Source organism: Melanerpes formicivorus, unplaced genomic scaffold (assembly GCF_026170545.1).
Source record: "Melanerpes formicivorus ecotype bairdi unplaced genomic scaffold, bMelFor1.0.p_v2 SCAF_9, whole genome shotgun sequence".
NCBI classification, from domain to species: Eukaryota; Metazoa; Chordata; class Aves; order Piciformes; family Picidae; genus Melanerpes; species Melanerpes formicivorus.
The window spans coordinates 19,645,182-19,663,976 of NW_027142361.1; the positions used below are offsets into that span (position 1 = coordinate 19,645,182).

Below are 18,795 nucleotides of genomic sequence, written 5' to 3' on the forward strand. Positions count from 1 at the left end.
GACACTGCCTCTTCAGCAGATTAACAAACACCACCTTCCCCAAAGACAGTCTGGGATCAAACCACACATCCATTTCCCGACTGCAAGCATCTGTGTGCACCTTGGAGTATATCAGATATGGGCTCCTGTGATAGGCAAATGACCATGCCTGGTGGACATGGTTGCCCATCAGTGATCTGTCTGTGTGAAGACACAAACATACTGAGGACACTGAGATCAGGAGGTTGGTCAAGTGCCACTTAGGACAAAAGTAATTTCAGGAGATTTCTACTGACTCAGAAAATCTGCTGCATTCCTAGACTCTCAGGACTGTCACCCCCGAGCTACTCATATAAAACAACTGGTAGTTTCTGCAACAAGAAAAGTTCTTTCCTTCAATACTCAGCAATTTTGAGACAGTTACATCGACCTGTACTGCTCTGTCTACATTAGGGGCAAAAGCACAGAGAAGACCCTGCCCAGCACCCACTCAGCATCTTCCCCATTTGTGCCTTTTTTTTTTTTTGGTGCATTTCAGTGTCTTTGTGCTCTCTGTTTACCCAGAGTTAGCACATTCTCTAGATGTAATGTGAACCCCAAAGGTGCACCCTAGAGCAACCTGAAGATGAAAAGCTGACTGTCCATGCATTTTACTAGTCAATTGAACAGCAGTGTGCAGACAACCTTTTCCCAGGCACCTTTTCCTATGCTCTAATCACAAACCTGCCCTGAGAGGTGTGTCTCCAAGAAAGTCTGCAGCATAAAATTACCTGGATTTAAAAAAAAACCAAACCAAACCAACCTTAACTTCCTTCTTGGAATCCACTTGGCATGAACTTGCTCCTCAGGAGCCTGCAGTGCAGAGATTTCCCTCCCTTCTGCCCCCCCATGACCTTAGGCTACTCAAACCTCTTTATCTGAGCCTCGGTTCCCCAGCCAGCCTGCAGCTGCTAGGAACAGCATGGGCTAATGCTTGTGTAGTGCTCTGATGATGTAAGCCCCTTCCAACAATTACTACAGTCTTGCGAAGCCTAAAATTGGCAGCACTGGCTACCTGCCAAGGCTGTCCCGTGAATGGTGACTCATCTTTATTGGCTGTGGCATGTCAGCTGCATGATGGTGGCACGTGGTACACAACAGAAAGGTTGGGGTTGGGGTTTTTTTCATCAGCACTCCAAAATAACAGAGCTATGTCAAGGTGGTGGAGAAGAGAAGCTGCAGGTGGGGATGGGCTAAAGGATGACATGTCTCTTTGGATTTGCTCCAAAGCCCATTGGGAAAAAAATAGCTGTGCCTGGCTTCAAAGGCTGCTGGCCAGTCCTTCCCCACTGTGCTGGGACAATAGGGCTGATGACAGGACATGCTTTTCCCATGACACTCCATGCCAGCACGCCTCAGGCCTGGCCTGTTCTCAGCATGCCAGAGCAAGACGTCCTCAGTGCCCACTGCCAACTGTGGAGATGGCTTTTTGATGCTGCTGGGAATTGGCCTGGGACCAGCGACTCATTTCAAGCAGGGCACCAAATTGCTATCTGTCATCCGGCTTTGGTGAGAAGAAGGGGAAGGCAGGAACAGGGCCATATGCCTCAATCTGGCAAAGCACTGGAGTCATATGAGTGGCTTCCCAGGCAAGCTGCTTATGCCTTTGGACCCATGTGGGCACCTTGTGAGGTGCCTCCTCGGTCCGCTGATGAACGTTTAAAGGGAAACTGTGGCTGAAGATGAAAAACTTTCAACACCAACTGCCCTGGTTTCTCCCTGCCAAGCCCCTTCAGCAAGCACACAGCTAGCAGGGTCCCTTGCCCACATGGCAATGAGCAACTGCTTTCTGCTCATGCCTCTTCTGTCACAGGGAACCATGTCTGAGTGATGGATGTCACTCATTTCTTTTACTCCCCGAGAAATGGCATAAGAGACAGAAGGAGAGAATCTACCCCATGGGCATCTTTCCCCCCCCCCCCACAGAATCACAGAATTATTGAGGCTGGAAAAGACCTCTGGAATCAAGTCCAGCCTATGACCTAACACCACCACATCAGCAAACCCATGCCACCAAGTGCCACATCCAATCTTTTCTTAAAGACCTTCAGTGATGGTGCCTCCACCACCTCCCTGGGCAGTCCATCCCAGTGCCTAATCAGCCTTTCTGTGAGGAAGTGCTTCCTAATATCCAACCTAAACCTCCCCTGGTGCAGCTTCATACTATGCCCTCTTGTCCTGTCACAAGTTGCCTTGGAGAAGAGCCTGACCCCCACCTGACTACAACTTCCTTTTAGGTAGTTGTAGAGAGTGATAAGGTCCCCTCTAAGTCTCCTCTTTCCCAGGCTGAACACCCCCAGCTCCCTCACCCTTTCCTCATCAGACTTTCCCTCCAGTCCCTTCCCCAGTCTGGTTGCTCTCCTCTGGACGCGCTCCAGCACCTCAAGATCCTTCCTGAAGCGAGGGACCCAGAACTGCACACAGTGCTTGAGGTGAGGCCTCAACAGTGCCGCGTACAGGGGCACAATTCCATCCCTAGTCCTGCTGGCCACACCATTCCTGATCCAGGCCAAGATGCCATTGGCCTTCCATGCCAGCTGGGCACACTCTTGCCTCACGTTCAACTGCTGTCACCCAGCACTCCCAGGTGCCTCTCAGCCAGGCTGCTCTCCAGCCACTTATCCCCCAGTCTGTAGCACTGCACGAGGTTGTTGTGGCCAAAGTGCAGGACCCTGCAATTGGTCTTGTTGAATCTCATCCCATTGGCCTCAGCAGCCAGGTCCAGGTCCCTCTGCAGTCCAGAGAAGAGCAACAAAGCTGGGGATGGGTTTGGAGCACAGCCCTGTGAAGAGAGGCTGAGGGAGCTGGGGTTGCTTAGCCTGGAGAAGAGGAGGCTCAGGGGAGACCTTATTGCTCTCTGCAACTACCTGAAGAGAGGTTGTAGACAGGTGGGGGTTGGTCTCTCCTCCCAGGCAACCAGCACCAGAACAAGAGGACAGAGTCTCAAGCTGCACCAGGGGAAGTTCAGGCTGGATGTTAGGAAGAAGTTCATCACAGAAAGAGTGACTGGCCATTGGAATGTGCTGCCTAGGGAGGTGGTGGAGTCACCATCACTGGAGGTATCACAGTATCACCAAGGTTGCAAGAGACCTCAAAGATCATCGAGTCCAACCTGGTGTTTAAGAAGACACTGGATGGGGTTCTTGGTGCCATGGTTTAGTTGATTAGATAGTGTTGGGTGATAGACTGGACTTGATGATCTTAAAGGTCTCTTTTCCAACCTGGTTAATTCTATTCTATTCTAAAGGCCAGAGTATGATTGTGGTGGACCTTACCTCTACCTCATCCCCTCTTGCCAAGGACTCCAGGAGGTGAAGACTTCTTTTTAGGTATACCTTGCATCTATTTTGCCTGATCTCAGAAAAAAAAAATAATACACCAGCCAGAGAAGTGAAGAAGATTTCTACTTCTGGAGGGAAAGTATTTTTCTTGATCAGTGTCTCATCTATCCCGAACAGAGTCCATAGATGACATGTTGGTCTTTTTTCTACTGAGCTCTGTGGAACCTGATGCTGGTGTAAAAAAGGAGGAACCACAACTGTTTCTAGTGAATAACTCTGATTCTGAGGCCACACAAATGGGGACAGTTTTGTGGAGCGAGGTCACAGAGACTTGGAGTTTGGATTCGTGTTTGAGCGCTGCTGGAATGTGTGTATCTACTTACAGCCAAGTGGAAAGACACTTGTGGAAAAGAGGCAACACCCCGTAAGATGCACTTTCCCCTACACACCATGACATCCCCCACCCACAGTCCTCTCTTGCTGCACCTCTACCAAGAACCAAGTATTTGCAAGGAATGTCCTCCAGCCCTGTAGCCAGAAGGCACATCCTGGCCCCATTCATCCTCCATCACTTGCCATCCAAAGGTGGTCATGTCCAGCTGCCTGCTGAGAATGGTCTCTGGTCTGTGCTCACTCCTAGTCCTTGGGGATTTCTTGTCTCAGATTTATCTGGTTCAAGCCAACACCATATCAGGCTCATGCTAACAGGGCAACAGGGGTGAGGATCATAGAACAGAATAATAGAATCACAGAATCAACCAGGTTGGAAAAGACCTCAGAGATCATCAAGTCCAACCTATTACCTAATACCTAACACCTCCTGACAACTAAACCACGGCTTCAAGTGCCACATCCAATCCTTTTTTGAACACCTCCAGGGATGGGGACTCCACCACCTACCTGGGCAGCACATTCCAATGGCCAATCACTCTCTCTGTGAAGAACTTTCTCCTCACCTCAAGCCTAAACTTCCTCCGACACAGCTTGAGACTGTGTGGTCTTGTTCTGTCACTGGTTACCTGGGAGAGGAGACCAACCTCCACCTGGCTACAACCTCCTTTCAGGTAGTCGTAGACAGCAATAAGGTCTTCCCTGAGCCTTCTCCAGGCTAAGCAACCCCAGCTCCCTCAGCCTCTCCTCACAGGGCTGTGCTCCAGACCCCTCCCCAGCTTTGTTGCCCTTCTCTGGACACCTTCCAGCAACTCAACATCTTTCCTAAACTGAGGGACCCAGAACTGGACACAGGACTCAAGGTGTGGCCTAACCAGTGCTGAGTACAGGGGCACAATGACTTCCCTGCTCCTGCTGGCCACACTGTTCCTGATACAGGCCAGGATGCCATTGGCCGTCTTGGCCACCTGGGCACACTGCTGGCTCGTGTTCAGCTTCTGTCAACCAGTACCCCCAGGTCCTTCTCTGCCTGGCTGCTCTCCAGCCACTCCAACCCCATCCTGTAGCGCTGCATGGGGTTGTTTTGGCCATGGATGTCCATTGTTGGTTCCATGTCTTCTGGGCTCTCCAATGAAGGTACCTGCTTGGCCCATGCCAGCATGAAGAACCTTGCACTAACTTCCAGTGTTCCTCTGACTGTAGCAGTGCTATTTGTAGGATGAGCTTTCAAATCTCCACTTCACCTTTGAAAATCATATCCTTGGGCAACCAAAGGCTGAACTTTTCCTTTCTAAGTTGGTTGGCCAAGCTAAGAGGATTACTTTGATCTTTGAGGCCTGAGTGGGAAGAGGACTAAGAAGCAATCCACTCATTTGTGGGCCTTTAGATATGGCCTTCTTTTTAGATACCAAATCATTCCTGCACAAGATGTGGTGCATTGGGATATTTCCTACCCCAGGAAAACATTTCAGGTAGTGTGTAGCTCTCAGTCTATCCATTATTCATAGAATACTCCTGGTTAACTATCAGCCTGTCATCAGGGGAAAACTAACTTGAGAAATTAGACTTAAATTATTATCACCCACACAGGAAACCTCTCACTCAGGTGCAGAAGTGTTAAATACCCTACACTAGATCAGGCTGGCCAGAGCCTCATCCAGCCTGGTCTTAAACACCTCCAGGGACAGGGCCTCAACCACCTCCCTGGACAACCCATTCCAGGGTTTCACCACTCTCATGGTGAAGAACCTCCTTCTCACATCCAGCCTGAATCTCCCCACCTCCAGCTTCAATCCATTCCCCCTAGTCCTATCACTACCTGAGATCCTGAGAAGTCCCTCCCCAGCCTTCCTGTAGTACTCCAGGTGGGGTCTCACCAGAGCTGAGTAGAGGGGGAGGATCACCTCCCTCGACCTGCTGGCCATACTTCTCCTGATGCAGCCCAGGATCTGACTGGCTTTGCGGGCTGCAAGTGCACACTGAGAGCTCATGTTGAGCTTCTTGTCCACCAGCACCCCCAAGTCTCCTCAGGGCTGCTTTCCAGCCAGTCACAGACAGGCGGATGTTGGTCTCTTGTCCCAGGCAGCCAGTACCAGAACAAGAGGACACAGTCTCAGGCTGCGCCACGGGAGGTTTAGTTTGGATGTTAGGAAGAAGTTCTATACAGAGAGAGTGATTGCCCATTGGAATGGGCTGCCTGGGGAGGTGGTGGAGTCACCATCATTGGAGGTGTTCAGGAGGAGACTTGATGGGGTGCTTGGTGCCATGGTTTAGTTGTTTAGGTGGGTTGGATTGGTTGATGGGTTGGACGTGATGATCTTGAAGGTCTCTTCCAACCTGGTTTATTCTATGTTTTCTATGTAACTGCAGCCAACACACATCTGCAGCCCAGATGTCTCAAATCCCTTTCAGTGCCTAAAAACTGCTCTGCTAGAAAAAAAAGCAGCAACCCCCCAGAAAAACTGAAGCTAATGCTGCTTTTTCCTTAAATATATGAGCAGCTTCAGTCTACTTATTTCAGGCTGGAGGGAGTGCAGACACTTCACATAATCCCTGAGATTTCAACAAGACTTTGCATAATGAAGGGCTTACACTGCAAATCTCTTTCAAATCCCCAGCAGGGTTATAGAGGAGATAGGCACAGCTTGGGTGGACAGACAGCCCCTTTTTTTTTGGGGGGGGGGAAACTGCAGCCTAATGCAGGCAAATTCCCAGCAAAAGTGACACGTAAAGGGCTCGTGACATGAGTGGGAAAGTCGTTAGAGGTTCTGCTAAATCTCATTAAGTCTTAAAGTAGCCACGTGAAAAAAAAGTTAAGTGAAAGGAAACCTTTTTAAGAGGAGATTTATGCTGGACAGTCAGGGACACTGTCCTAGTAGTTAAGCCCTAACCCCTGAGACATGCCTTCCACTAGAGCAAGTTGTTCAAAGCCCCATTCAACCTGGTCTTGAACACATCCAGGGATGAGGCATCTCACTACCTCTCTGGGCAAACTGTTCCAGTGTTTCACCACCCCCACAGTTAAGAACTTCTTCCTTACTTCATTTAGAATGGAATAGAATAGAATTAACCAGGTTGGAAAAGACCTTCGAGATCATCAAGTCCAACCTATCATCCAACTCCATCTAATCAACTAAACCATGGCACCAAGCACCCCATCCAGTCTCTTCCTATGCACCTCCAGGGATGGTGACTCCACCACCTCCCTGGGCAGCACATTCCAATGGCCAATCTCTCCTTCTGGGAAGAACTTCTTCCTAACATCCAGCCTAAACCTCCCCTGGCACAACTTGAGACTCCTTTTCTACAACTCCTTAAATAGGAGAAGGAGACTTTAGCTGACTCATTTGGAAAAGACTGAAGCCTGGGCTGGCTTCCTGCACTGGGTCTTGGCATTGCAATCTTACAAGCAGGGAGGACTGGGCTTTGTAGGAAAGGGGGTTTTATGCTATACAAAATGGTAAATTGACCTTGTTCTAGCACTAAATGAGTCCATAAGGGACTGTGTGAGCCATATGGAGAGAGCTGGAGTCTGGACACAACAGCACAGGCTGTACCTGGGTTTATAAGCCCTGCTGTGGGCTGTCTTGCCAGTGTGCATCCCTCGGTGATATAGCTGCTAATGTTCCTGTTTAGAGGTAGAACTGCCCCCTTCATGTGACAAGCCACATTCACACAGACACCATGAGCTAGGATTGACTTGATTTGGTTTTTAAATGTATTGCTTCCCTGACATTGTCCATCTTCCTCTGGTCTCTGCCTGCTCTAAGGGAAATCTCTCACACTCTCTTTCATAACAGCTCCTCTCATCATTTAATTTCCTTTTACATAATTACGTAGTGGCCAAGGGGGGGGGGGGGGGGGGGGGGGTGTTAGGGTTAGGCAGAAGCACTGAATGGGGCATGGAGGAGCTCTAGGAAACCTTGCATCTGAGTCAGGAGCACTGAGCAAGCTCTGCTGCTCGTATCCATCAGCCGCTGCTGAGCACACAGCCCCGAGATGCTCAACTGCATCTCTGGCACGGGCAAGGGGGGAGGCAGGGAGAAGGTGCAATGGGGACCTGGAGAATTCGGCTGCTGGAACATGGCAGGCAAAGAGCCCTCCAGGGCTCGGGGAGGCAGGCGGGGACGTGCGCTGCCTTGGAAAAGAGCACAGCCTGCTCAGTGTGCTGGAGGAACGGAGGAACTGCATAGCTGGAGAAGGGAGGGGGTTGGAAAATGATGCAGCTTGTTCAGTGGATTAGGCAGCCACGCCTGGAAGTGGCAAACTGAACGAGGCACAGATTTGAAAGCCTAGAGGGATTATTCGGCTGTGTCGTCTGGCTTGCAGCACAACAGAGGCCAGCAAACTTCACTCAGGGCTTTCCACAGCTGGACCAACGACCTGCAGAACGCCCTGGGCAAGGCTCTCAGGTTACGGTTTAGACATTTGCAGTAGGGTTAAGAATGTTTGGAGCAGCAAGGAAAAGGGTTCTGGCAAATGAGAGTGGTTCGAGCACGAGCTGTAGAAAGGCATGTTCACCATGCCGGCACTTTGGAGACCTGGAGAGCTCATGATGAGAGGTTTCAGGAAAAAACACTGCATAAATAGGAGAAAGGAGGCCTCTGTAAACAACTGTGATGGACATGCTTGAAACATGGAGGAAGAGGACAGCAATCTGACTTCCCAATGCTGTGGATAGTGGTGACCTTGATCCAACCAGGAAAATTTAAGAACTGCCCAGTTCCAGACTCAGTTCCCAGAAAGTCCCCAGGTCTGTCACAAATGGCCACAATCAGGCTGTCCTTGGGAAGCTGAGTGTTGTCCCTGCTGCATGAGAATTGAGCAGGGGCTGAATAACCCAGCAGCTCATCAGATGATAGCACTGTCACTCCCTGAAAAGGACAATTTCCCCTCAAGCTGATGACCCCATGAATCATTGCCTGGTAGAGCTGCTCACCCCAGGGCTGGGACAGATGCATTTCATAGAATCATAGAAAGGTCCAGGCCGGAAGGGACCTCCAAAGGTCATCTAGTCCAACCTCCCTGCAGTCCACAGGGACATCCCCAACTAGACCAGGTTGCCCATTTGCCTCTCAACTAGGGGGGATGTCCCATACTTGGGACATCACTGTAACAAGGGACATCAGAATTAGCAAACTCCTCTCTATGGTTACTTCTACACATCTCCTTATCATTTTTGTGCAATGATACCTGTACTACAACATCTCTGTCCCCACACAATCCCCTCCACTGCCTTTGCCACTCTCATTTCACAGAAAGAGTGATTGGCCATTGGAATGTGCTGCCCAGGGAGGTGGTGGAGTCACCATCACTGGAGGTGTTTAGGAAAAGACTGGATGGGGTGCTTGGTGCCATGGTTTAGTAGATTGGATGGTGTTGGATGATAGGTTGGACTTGATGATCTCAAAGGTCTTTTCGAACATTCCATTCCATTCCATTCCATTCCATTTATTTGACTTGCTGAGAGCCATGGTACCAATGATTACACCTGAATTTCTGGGCACTCTTCAGGAAAAGTTCCACAAGTGTTCAGGTGTTTAAAAAATTCCCTTCACAAACTACACTTCACACCATCAGAGCATTGCACAGGCATTGAACTACTTGTCTTCTCCACACCAACTGAAATCTGACCACTTTTGTCACCCTACTTGTGTAAGGAGGGAACCTGAGGCAGGGAACAGTTGTGATGGCACAGTGGTAAGTGGTAAACCAACGTGACCCTTGCCTCCACTTGAGAGCATCATCATTTCTTTAGAGAAAACCCAGTGTGGAAGAGCTGAATCTCATCTTTGCATCGACACTGTTTTATTTTCTCAGCAGAACAAGCAGAAGTTTTACCCAGAGAACACAGTGCAGAGCTGGAATGAGATTTGTCCCAAGTGGCAGCCGCTTACATGCCAGGTTGAGCAGAGGGAAGGGAAGGCAGGAGGCTGGGGAGGGGGGAGGTGAGGGGGCCACTTACATGGTAAAGTTTCTGCACGGTTCTTTTGGATCATTATGCAGAGCTGTAGCACCAGTTGAGGGGCGCTCTCGAGGAAAGTCTCCAGGAGGCGCAACATGTTCACATCTGCATATTCATACATCATAGCCCAGTAGAAACGCCGCTGGTGTTCCTTCCGCCGCTGGCTCTGGATCCCCAGGTACATCGTTCGGATATATCTGCAGCAAACAGGCAGGCAAGACGAGGGTGAGGCTTTGGCATCTGCCACAGAATCATGGAATCATAGAATCATGGAAACAGAATCATAGAATCATAGAAACATGGAATATAGAATCATAGAATCATGGAATCATGGAATTATGGAATCATAGTCTCATGGAATCATGGAAATATAGAATCATGGAATCATGGAATTGTGGAATCATAGTCTCATGGTATCAGTCTTATGGAATCATAGAATCATGGAATGATGGTATCATAGTCTCATGGAATCATAGAATCATGGAAGTATGGAATCACAGTCTCATGGAATCATAGAATCATGGACTCATAGAATCATAGAATCATAGTCTCATGGAATCAGTCTCATGGAATCATAGAATCATGGAATCATAGTCACAGAATCATAGAATCATAGAATCATAGAATGCTCTGGGTTGGAAGGGACTTCCAAAGCTCATCTAGTCCAACCCCCTTGGCAGTAAGCAGGGGCATCCTCAACTGAATCAGGTTGCTTCTGAGCAATCACAGAATCACAGAATCACCAAGGTTGGAAGAGACCTCAAAGATCATCAAGTCCAACCTGTCACCACAGACCTCATGACTAAACCATGGCACCAAGTGCCATGTCAAATCCCCTCTTGAACATCTCCATGGATGGTGACTCCACCACCTCCCTGGGCAGCCCATTCCAATGGCTAACAACAACTCTATCTGTGAAGAACTTTCTCCTCACCTCGAGCCTAAATCCTGACCTTGGGTATCTCCAGGGACGGAGCCTCAGCTACCTCCCTGGGCAACCTGTTCCAGAGTTCCACTACCCTCATGGTAAAGAACTTGTTCCTAACTTACAATCTTAATCTACTCCTCTCTAGTTTGAAGCCATTGCCCTTCATCCTATCACTACAGCAGAACCTGAGGAGGATGGGACTGTGGGCCAGTTGTTTGGGGGAAAGGGAATCTGTAGTAAGCACAGTTCTAACACTATCTCCTGCAAGATCTGAGGAACACTTTGGTATTGCAAGAGTGGGAAACTTTTGACTTACATCACCCAAATATGAGGCATAGGGGGAAAATGCTTCTGAAACATTTGCACAAGAAAACAACTCCCTCACTTTGTTTTCATGTTGAGGAGTTACTTGACAAATACTGGTTGTAACACTTGGAGATGGCTTGACAGATCATCTGACTCTCTTCAGCACTCTAATAAGGAGCTTCCCTCACAGACTCCAGAGATCTAACCCTATTTCATCGTAGGTGGAGCAATGAGACACTACTTTCACCTTCAAAACGTGTGACCCACAAAAGCAAAAGGCCATAGCTTGCCACTGGTCAGTTATTGAGGCCTTGGGCAATGTTAGACTAGAAGTTGCCCAATGCATGGACAGGTATTACTTGTCTATCATTGTCGCTGTTTCCATATCAGGCTTGTAAGCAGACCTGAAAACCTCGCTCTGGGGACACAGCTTCCCTCTAGGGAAACTTAGGCAAACCTTTGTAAATGGACTTCACAGAATCACAGAATCACCAAGGTTGGAAGAGACCTCTGTGACCGTTTGAGGCTGTGCCTTTGAGAAAGGGACAGTGCTGGAACACTCTGGCTGAATGTTTTGGTATCAAAATGAAAACATGATATTCTAAACTAATTTCATTGGTAGATTGGTAGAATGCAACTTTAAGTTTTAGTTCAGTTGGAAATCTTTCTCAGTTCCTCTCTGTCCTGCCTTTCCAGCCTGTCTGCTTCTGAGCAAGTAGCTGGAGTTTGACCTTGAATGCCAGGTAAGCAAAACTAATCCCTGCATGCGCTTTGAAGCCTAATAAGAATTTTCCTCCATAATAACTACCTTTTCTCTCTCTCTAGCCCTTTTTGGGAAAAAAGGGAGGTAGGGGGAGAGAGGGGGTACCAAGGGGGAACCCTCCTCTGTCCGGAGGAGGGAGTCTTGTGCTGTATTATTTTCTTTGTGGTATATTTCTGTATATATTGTAAATACTGTATATTGTGTGTATATATATCCTGCATTCCATATTGCTTGTAAGTATAGCATACCCTTTGCTTCTCCGACTGGGCTAGCTGTGGTTTCTTTCTTTTGTGGGGGAGGGAGAGCTAGGCCTTCTCTCAACCTACTACATTTTTAATTGGCGCCCAACGTGGGGCTTGGGGAAAATTAGCTTGATTTATTGCCTCCTTGAGTCAGAGTAGCAAACATAAAGGTACTTTGCATTTTAGAGCGTCTGTTTTTTTCAATTTTTGGGGTCCTGATCTACAAATATTGTTTGGGTTTGATTCTAGATCAAATAGGGAAATATATAATGCAAAAATTATATTTATGGTTTAAATATAAGATCCAGCTTCTCTATGACCAGTGCATGGCATTCTTTTGGCTTGCAAGATACAGAAATGTGACTTCGAGCACTCTACCAATTGAGATAAGGGAGTTGAAAATTCCAGTAGGTCAAAGGTAATTTCCAGTAGGTAGGTAATTTTAAGTGATGGCTGGGATCCAAAGCTGATTTTTTTCATGTGTGTAATCCTGCTATCGGTGATAATTAATGTGTGCTTGTTAGTAGCACTGTACCGGGAGAGAAAGGTATCTAAGGCCTGTTTCATTATTAAGCGTAGATCAAAAAGAAAGAAGCATAGCTCTGGCTCTATTCCAGAGACTTCTAGTGATGAGGAGAGTGGAGAATCTGTATCAGTTAAAGATAAAGCTAAAAAGTTTATCGGAAAGGCTGCTTTGAACGGAGCTGTTCCTGATTCTGGCAAGCAGCCAGGGGCTGCAGCAGCTCCCAACATGGCAGCTCCCACAAGTTCAGCAGCCATTAACGAGGCAAAGTCATTTCCCCTTTCTCCTTCAGCAGGACCGGAAGTGCCCTTCACAGCAGCTGGTCCATCTCAAAACCTGTCAGCTTCTGTTAAGGCAGCTGTAAATTCAAACACAGCTCCAATTAACCAAGTAGCAGTTTTAAAAACAAGGAGTAGAAAGGCCAAAGCTGATCCAGGAGCTGATGGGTGAGGAAAGCAAGGTACTTCTGCTGGGGAGGAAGAGAAGATTTGTCTTAAAGATATAGCTGAGTTATTGAGATCATCAGAGGATCGATGTCGTAGGGTTGGAAGGGTAAGGCCAAAAAGCCTCCTCCCTCCCCCCTGTGAAGTAAAGGGAAAGAAAAATTGAAGGGAAAGAAAAAAAACCTCACAGCTGAATTAGCAAAGCAGCGGGTGCTGTATATTTACAAGGCAGGGAAATGCAGGGCAATTTACAGCATTTACAATATTTACAATATATACAAAGATATACAATAAAGTAGCACAGAAATGAGAGTTCCCCCCTCTGCTGAGGGGGTTCCCCACCTCCGCTTCCCCCTCTCTCCCCCTTTCCCCAGAGCGGGTTAGAAAGAGAGAGAAAGAGAAAAAAGTTAGAAGCAGTCATGTGTTAATTGGAAAACAGTTAATACAGGCCTTGCAGTTTATCAGTTTCAAGGTCAAGCCTTGGCCGAAAGCCCAGAACAGAGAGCTGCTGCCCAAAGGAGGAGCGGAAGAAAGACTGAAGACAAAAGTGCAGGAATTCCCAGGAAACTCTGCTGCACTCCCTGTTCAGAAGGAGCTTCCTCCCAATCTACCAATGAAATTAGTTTAGATTCATCTTTTTCGTTTACAAACATCCGTCCACCATATTCCCTTTCTTAAGGGGACAGCCTCAAACGGTCACAGTCCACCCCTTCTAAACAATTTCATTGGCTGTTCATACTGTCCATCCAATCCAGAATGACATTTACAGTTCGTGAGTAAAGTTCATAGTCCATTCCGGCTATGCTCAGATGTAGATGATTCAAAAGTCCAAGAAAATCAGAAAATGAGAACAATGGAAAACAGTTCATTTCTTCGCCGACGAAGCAAAGAAAAGGGAAACAGGGATTCTCAGGGTCTCTTAGTTGACTCAGAGCTCTCAGGGATCTCAGGGTTCGTGCACCGTAGATTCCTCGTAGATTCTTCCTTTGGACGCGATGCAGCTATACAACAGTTTGAAATTAACCTCTTTCAGCTAAAGTTAAATTTCTTTCTGGCATACACTGAATTTCACCATTCTCTTGCATTACCCAATAAGTGTGACCCGGACCTTCAGCTGAAACCACCCCTCGGACAGGTTTAGCCTCTCCTGAGGGAGAAAATACCCAAACAGTTTTACCTAACAGTTTCTTTTCTCTAACAACAGGAACTCTATCACCTTCTACTTTCCGTAGCAAATCTGAATGTGCAGGTCCAGCTCGGTTCACTGAACCAGCCAGGTTGCTTGTGCTAAATGTTTTTCCCAGTTTTTCAAATATCCACCTCTCATGGCTTTAAGAGTGGTCTTCAAAAAATCGTTGTAGCATTGAATCTTCCCTGCAGCTGGTGCATAGTAGGGAATGTGGAATATCCACTCGATACCGTGCTCTTTTGCCCAGTTCTTGACAAGGTTGTTCTTGAAATGAGTTCCGTTGTCTGACTCAATCCTCTCTGGAGTTCCGTGTCTCCACAGGATCTGTCTCTCCAGCCCGAGAATGGTGTTGCGTGCAGTTGCATGTGGAACTGGATAAGTTTCCAACCATCCAGTGTTTGCCTCTACCATAGTAAGCACGTATTGCTTACCAGAACGAGAACGTGGTAGAGTGATGTAGTCAATCTGCCAAGCTTCACCATACTTGTACTTGGACCATCTGTCACCATACCACAAGGGCTTAAGTCGTTTTGCCTGCTTAATAGCAGCACAAATGTCACAGTCATGGATGACTTCTGTGATAGCATCCATGGAAATGTCTATGGATCTGTCACGAGCCCATTGGCATGTTGCATCTCTGCCTTGATGTCCTGACGAATCATGAGCCCACCGAGCTAAGAATATCTCACCTCGGTGTTTCCAGTCGAGATCAAGATTAGAGTCCATGTCTACTTGAGAAACTCTTGCAGCTAGATCTGCCTGATGGTTGTGTTGCTGTTCCTCAGTAGCTTTGCTCTTAGGAATGTGAGCATCGATGTGTCTCACTTTCACTGGAATTCTCTCGACTCGATCAGCAATGTTCTGCCACAGGTTTGCTGCCCAAATGGGTTTTCCTTTCATCTGCCAACCACTCTTCTTCCAGTTCTTTAGCCAACCCCATAGAGCATTGGCTACCATCCATGAGTCGGTGTGGAGATAAAGCTTTGGCCATCTCTCAGGTTCATCTACGTCGAGAGCTAGCTGGACAGTTTTACCGCTGCGAACTGACTGGATTCTCCTTCTTCATCCTTTGCCTCTGCAACTCGGCGTGTTGGACTCCACACTGCAGACTTCCACCTTTGCTTGTTTCCAACAAGACGACAGGAACCGTCTGGGAACAAAGCATATTTCTTTTCATCATCAGAAAGGCCATTGTAAGGAGGAGCTTCCTCAGCACGAGTTACTTTCTCCTCTGGAGGTTTAGCTAAGTTGGCACCTTCAGGCCAACTTGAGATCACTTCCACTAGACCAGGTCTCTCAAGATTTCCCATTCGAGCTCTCTGTGCTATCAGAACCATCGACTTAGACCATGTTGAGTCTGTGGCATGATGTGATGTAGAGCCTTTGCCTTTGAACATCCAATTCAAAACCGGTAATCTGGGAGCTAACAGAAGTTGTGATTCAGTACCAATTACTTCAAAAGATCCTTTTACTCCTTCATAGGCAGCTAGAATTTCTTTCTCTGTTGGAGTATAATTTGCCTCTGAACCTCTGTACCCTTGACTCCAGAAACCAAGAGGTCGTCCACGTGTCTCACCTGGAGCACTTTGCCAGAAGCACCAGGTTGGACCATTGTCACTTGCAGCCGTGTACAAAATGTTCTTCATGTCTGGACCATCTCGGACAGGTCCCAGACCCACTGCTTGAACTACCTCTTGCTTTATTTGGTCAAAGGCTGCTTGTTGTTCAGGTCCCCAGTGGAAATGGTTTCTCTTTCGAGTCACATCATACAGAGGTTTCACAATCTGACTGTATCCAGGAATGTGCAGTCTCCAAAATCCCACTATCCCCAAGAAACGTAGGGTCTCTTGCTTCTTCATGGGATTTGCCATGGTAGAGACTATTTACCACATCCACTGGAATGTGTCGGCGTCCATCCTGCCACCGCACTCCCAGAAACTGAATCTCTGTGGTAGGTCCTTTCACCTTGTCTCGCTTGATTGCAAAACCTGCATTCAGAAGAATGTCAATGATTTTGCTACCTTTCTCGAAGACTTCCTCAGCAGTTTTACCCCAGATGATGATATCATCGATGAACTGAATGTGTTCTGGAGCACCGCCTTTCTCCAGAGCATCGTGGATTACTGCATGACAGATGCTTGAGCTGTGGATCCAGCCCATTGGCAATCTGTTGAAAGTGTGCTGGATTCCTCTCCAGGTGAAAGCAAACTGAGGCCTGCATTCCTCAGCTATGGGAATAGAGAAAAATGCATTAGCAATGTCTATGGTAGCATACCATTTGGCCTCTTTGGATTCCAGCTCATACTGTAGTTCCATCATGTCTGGCACTGCTGAACTCATAGGTGGTGTTACTTTATTCAGGCCTCAGTAGTCGACTGTCAGATGCCAGTCTCCATTCTGCTTTCGCACTGGCCACACTGGACTGTTGAAAGGTGAATGAGTTTTGCTGATGACTTTCTGACTCTGCAACTGACGAATCAGATTCTGAATGGGCAACAAAGAGTCACGGTTGGTTCGGTATTGTCTGTGATGCACAGTCTGAGAAGCAACCGGCAATTTAATGTCCTGTATCTTATGTTGTCCCACAACTGCAGATTCATCAGAAAGCTTAGGTCTAGCAGACAGCTTCAATTTTTGTCCATCAATTTCTATAGAATCCACTCCAAAAGCCCATTTATAACCTCTAGGGTCTTTGAAACGCCCTTCTCTCAGAAAATCAATTCCCAAAATACAAGGTGCGTCAGGTCCGGTCACAACTGTATGCTTCTTCCATTGTTTACCAGTTAAACTTATATTAACCTCTACCTTACTTAACTCTTGAGATCCATCAGTGACTCCCAGAATTGTTATGGACTCTGATCCCTGATATTTTGATGGCATTATGGTGCACTGAGCTCCTGTGTCAACCAAGGCCCTGTACTTCCAAAATTGTGAAGTGCCAGGCCACTGGATGTACACATCCCAATAGATTCTATTATCTCTGTTATCCCTCTCCTGCCCCTGGCGGGAGGCAGGGCACCCCTAGTTATGGGGAATATGCCCACATGTGCATTGCGCACAATGTGCAGTGTTATAACTTTGCATGTTACAACTGGAGCCACCATTGGAGATACTAGAGTTGCTCTGGGGTACTGTGGAAGTAACAGCTACCCTTCTGGTATTGCTACCTTGGGTTCTGCCACTTTGCAATTCCCTCAGTCTCCTGAAAAGATTAGAGGTTGGTTGGCCATCCCAGCGGTTCATGTTCTCACCAAACTGATCACGCAGAGTTACCCAAATTGTTCTACATTATTGCCTTGGTGGCCTGTTTTGATTTGATCTGTTTTGGAATGACCTCCTTGGAGGACGTGTATTCCTCACAGATGAATCTTGTATCCACCTGGAGGAAGAATTGTAATTATCCTTCTGTGCCAATTGGTATATGGAATCTTTCAGATCCTTCATGCAACTCTCAATTTTTCCAGACAGAGTTTGAATGGCTGAAACCAAAGAACCACGTGTCATGCTATCCTCCAATTGTCTCATTTGATCACTGAATTGGCCAACCGTGGGAGAAGCTCCACCATAATTTCTTGACACAATTCTGCTTGCCGGAATGTTTGCATAATTAGAAGGAGCAAGTTTGATGATTTTTTTAGCAAGACCAATACCCACAGGAATGTCATCAGGATTCAGAGTTTCATGTTCACCATAGAGTAGCTCTCTAACAGCAAATTCTCTCAAGCGCTTAATTCCCTCATCTATGGTAGTCCAGGGTTTAGGATTCCTTGGAAGATCATCTCGGGAAGGGTATCTCAGGGCAACCGCCATTAAAAGGCGTATCCACAGATTAACCTTACCGAGAGCCTTGCCTAGATGTCTATCTATTCCATTGTCCCTTGAGAGAGTTCCTAACTGAGCTGCTGACTTGTCTCCAACTGTTAGAGCTGAAGCACCTGTATCATAACACCTACTAAGCCAAGCTAGAACTGGCTCCTTATCTGCCCTGGTGAAATCTTTATGGACATTTTTCAATTCCTCATGCGGCGAGGAACATTCTAAAATATCATTTTCCTCTTCTTCTCCCTGAGCTTTTTGTCCTAATAATCCTCCTGTCATTTTCTCAAGGATCTCTTTAAGCTGAGAACCACCTTTGCCAGCTCTTTTCCTAGCTTCATCTCTATCCTGCTTTGTTCTCACTAGGTTAGCTAGATCTTTAAAACAAATCTTCTCTTCCTCCTCAGCAGGATTTCTTAGAGTGGAGGGCCCCTCACCAGGATCAGTCTCTAGCTCTTCTTCCACATCTTTGGTCTTTCCACTTCTAGTCTTTAAAACAGCCACCTTAACTGGAGCTGTGTTTGAATTTACAGCCACCTTAATAGAAGGTGACAGGTCCTGAGATAAATCAGCTGCTGGGGCAGTGACTTCCGATCCCCCTGAGGGAGTGGGCGGAAATTACATTGCTCCGTTAACGGCCGATGGAGAAGGAGGAGGAGAAGGAGTAGGCACCAGTTTGATACCAGCCGCCACCCTTGGCAGCTTGCCAGAATCAGCAGCAAAGTCATTTAGAGCAGCCTTTCCAATTAACTTCTTAGCCCTCTTTCTAAGTGACACAGATTCTCCACACTCCTCATCACTAGATGACTCTGGGACTGATCCAGAGCCACGGCGTTTTCTTTTTGGTCTAGTTTTAATAACAAAACAAGCTCTGGACACCTTTCTCTCTCGCCGCAAAGAAATCAGGAGATACACATTAATTATCACCGAG

At 47.3% G+C, this 18,795-nt stretch overlaps 1 protein-coding gene across 1 annotated transcript in view; it reads right to left on the reverse strand.

Annotated features, from left to right (window-relative positions):
• XKR6 (XK related 6) overlaps positions 1-18,795 on the reverse strand; it is a 416,883-nt gene that overhangs the window by 32,578 nt on the left and 365,510 nt on the right. Inside the window, exon 2 of the mRNA XM_068143215.1 lies at positions 9,655-9,851. Within this exon, the coding sequence (XP_067999316.1) occupies positions 9,655-9,851 (197 nt within the window). The remainder of the gene's footprint in view (positions 1-9,654; positions 9,852-18,795) is intronic.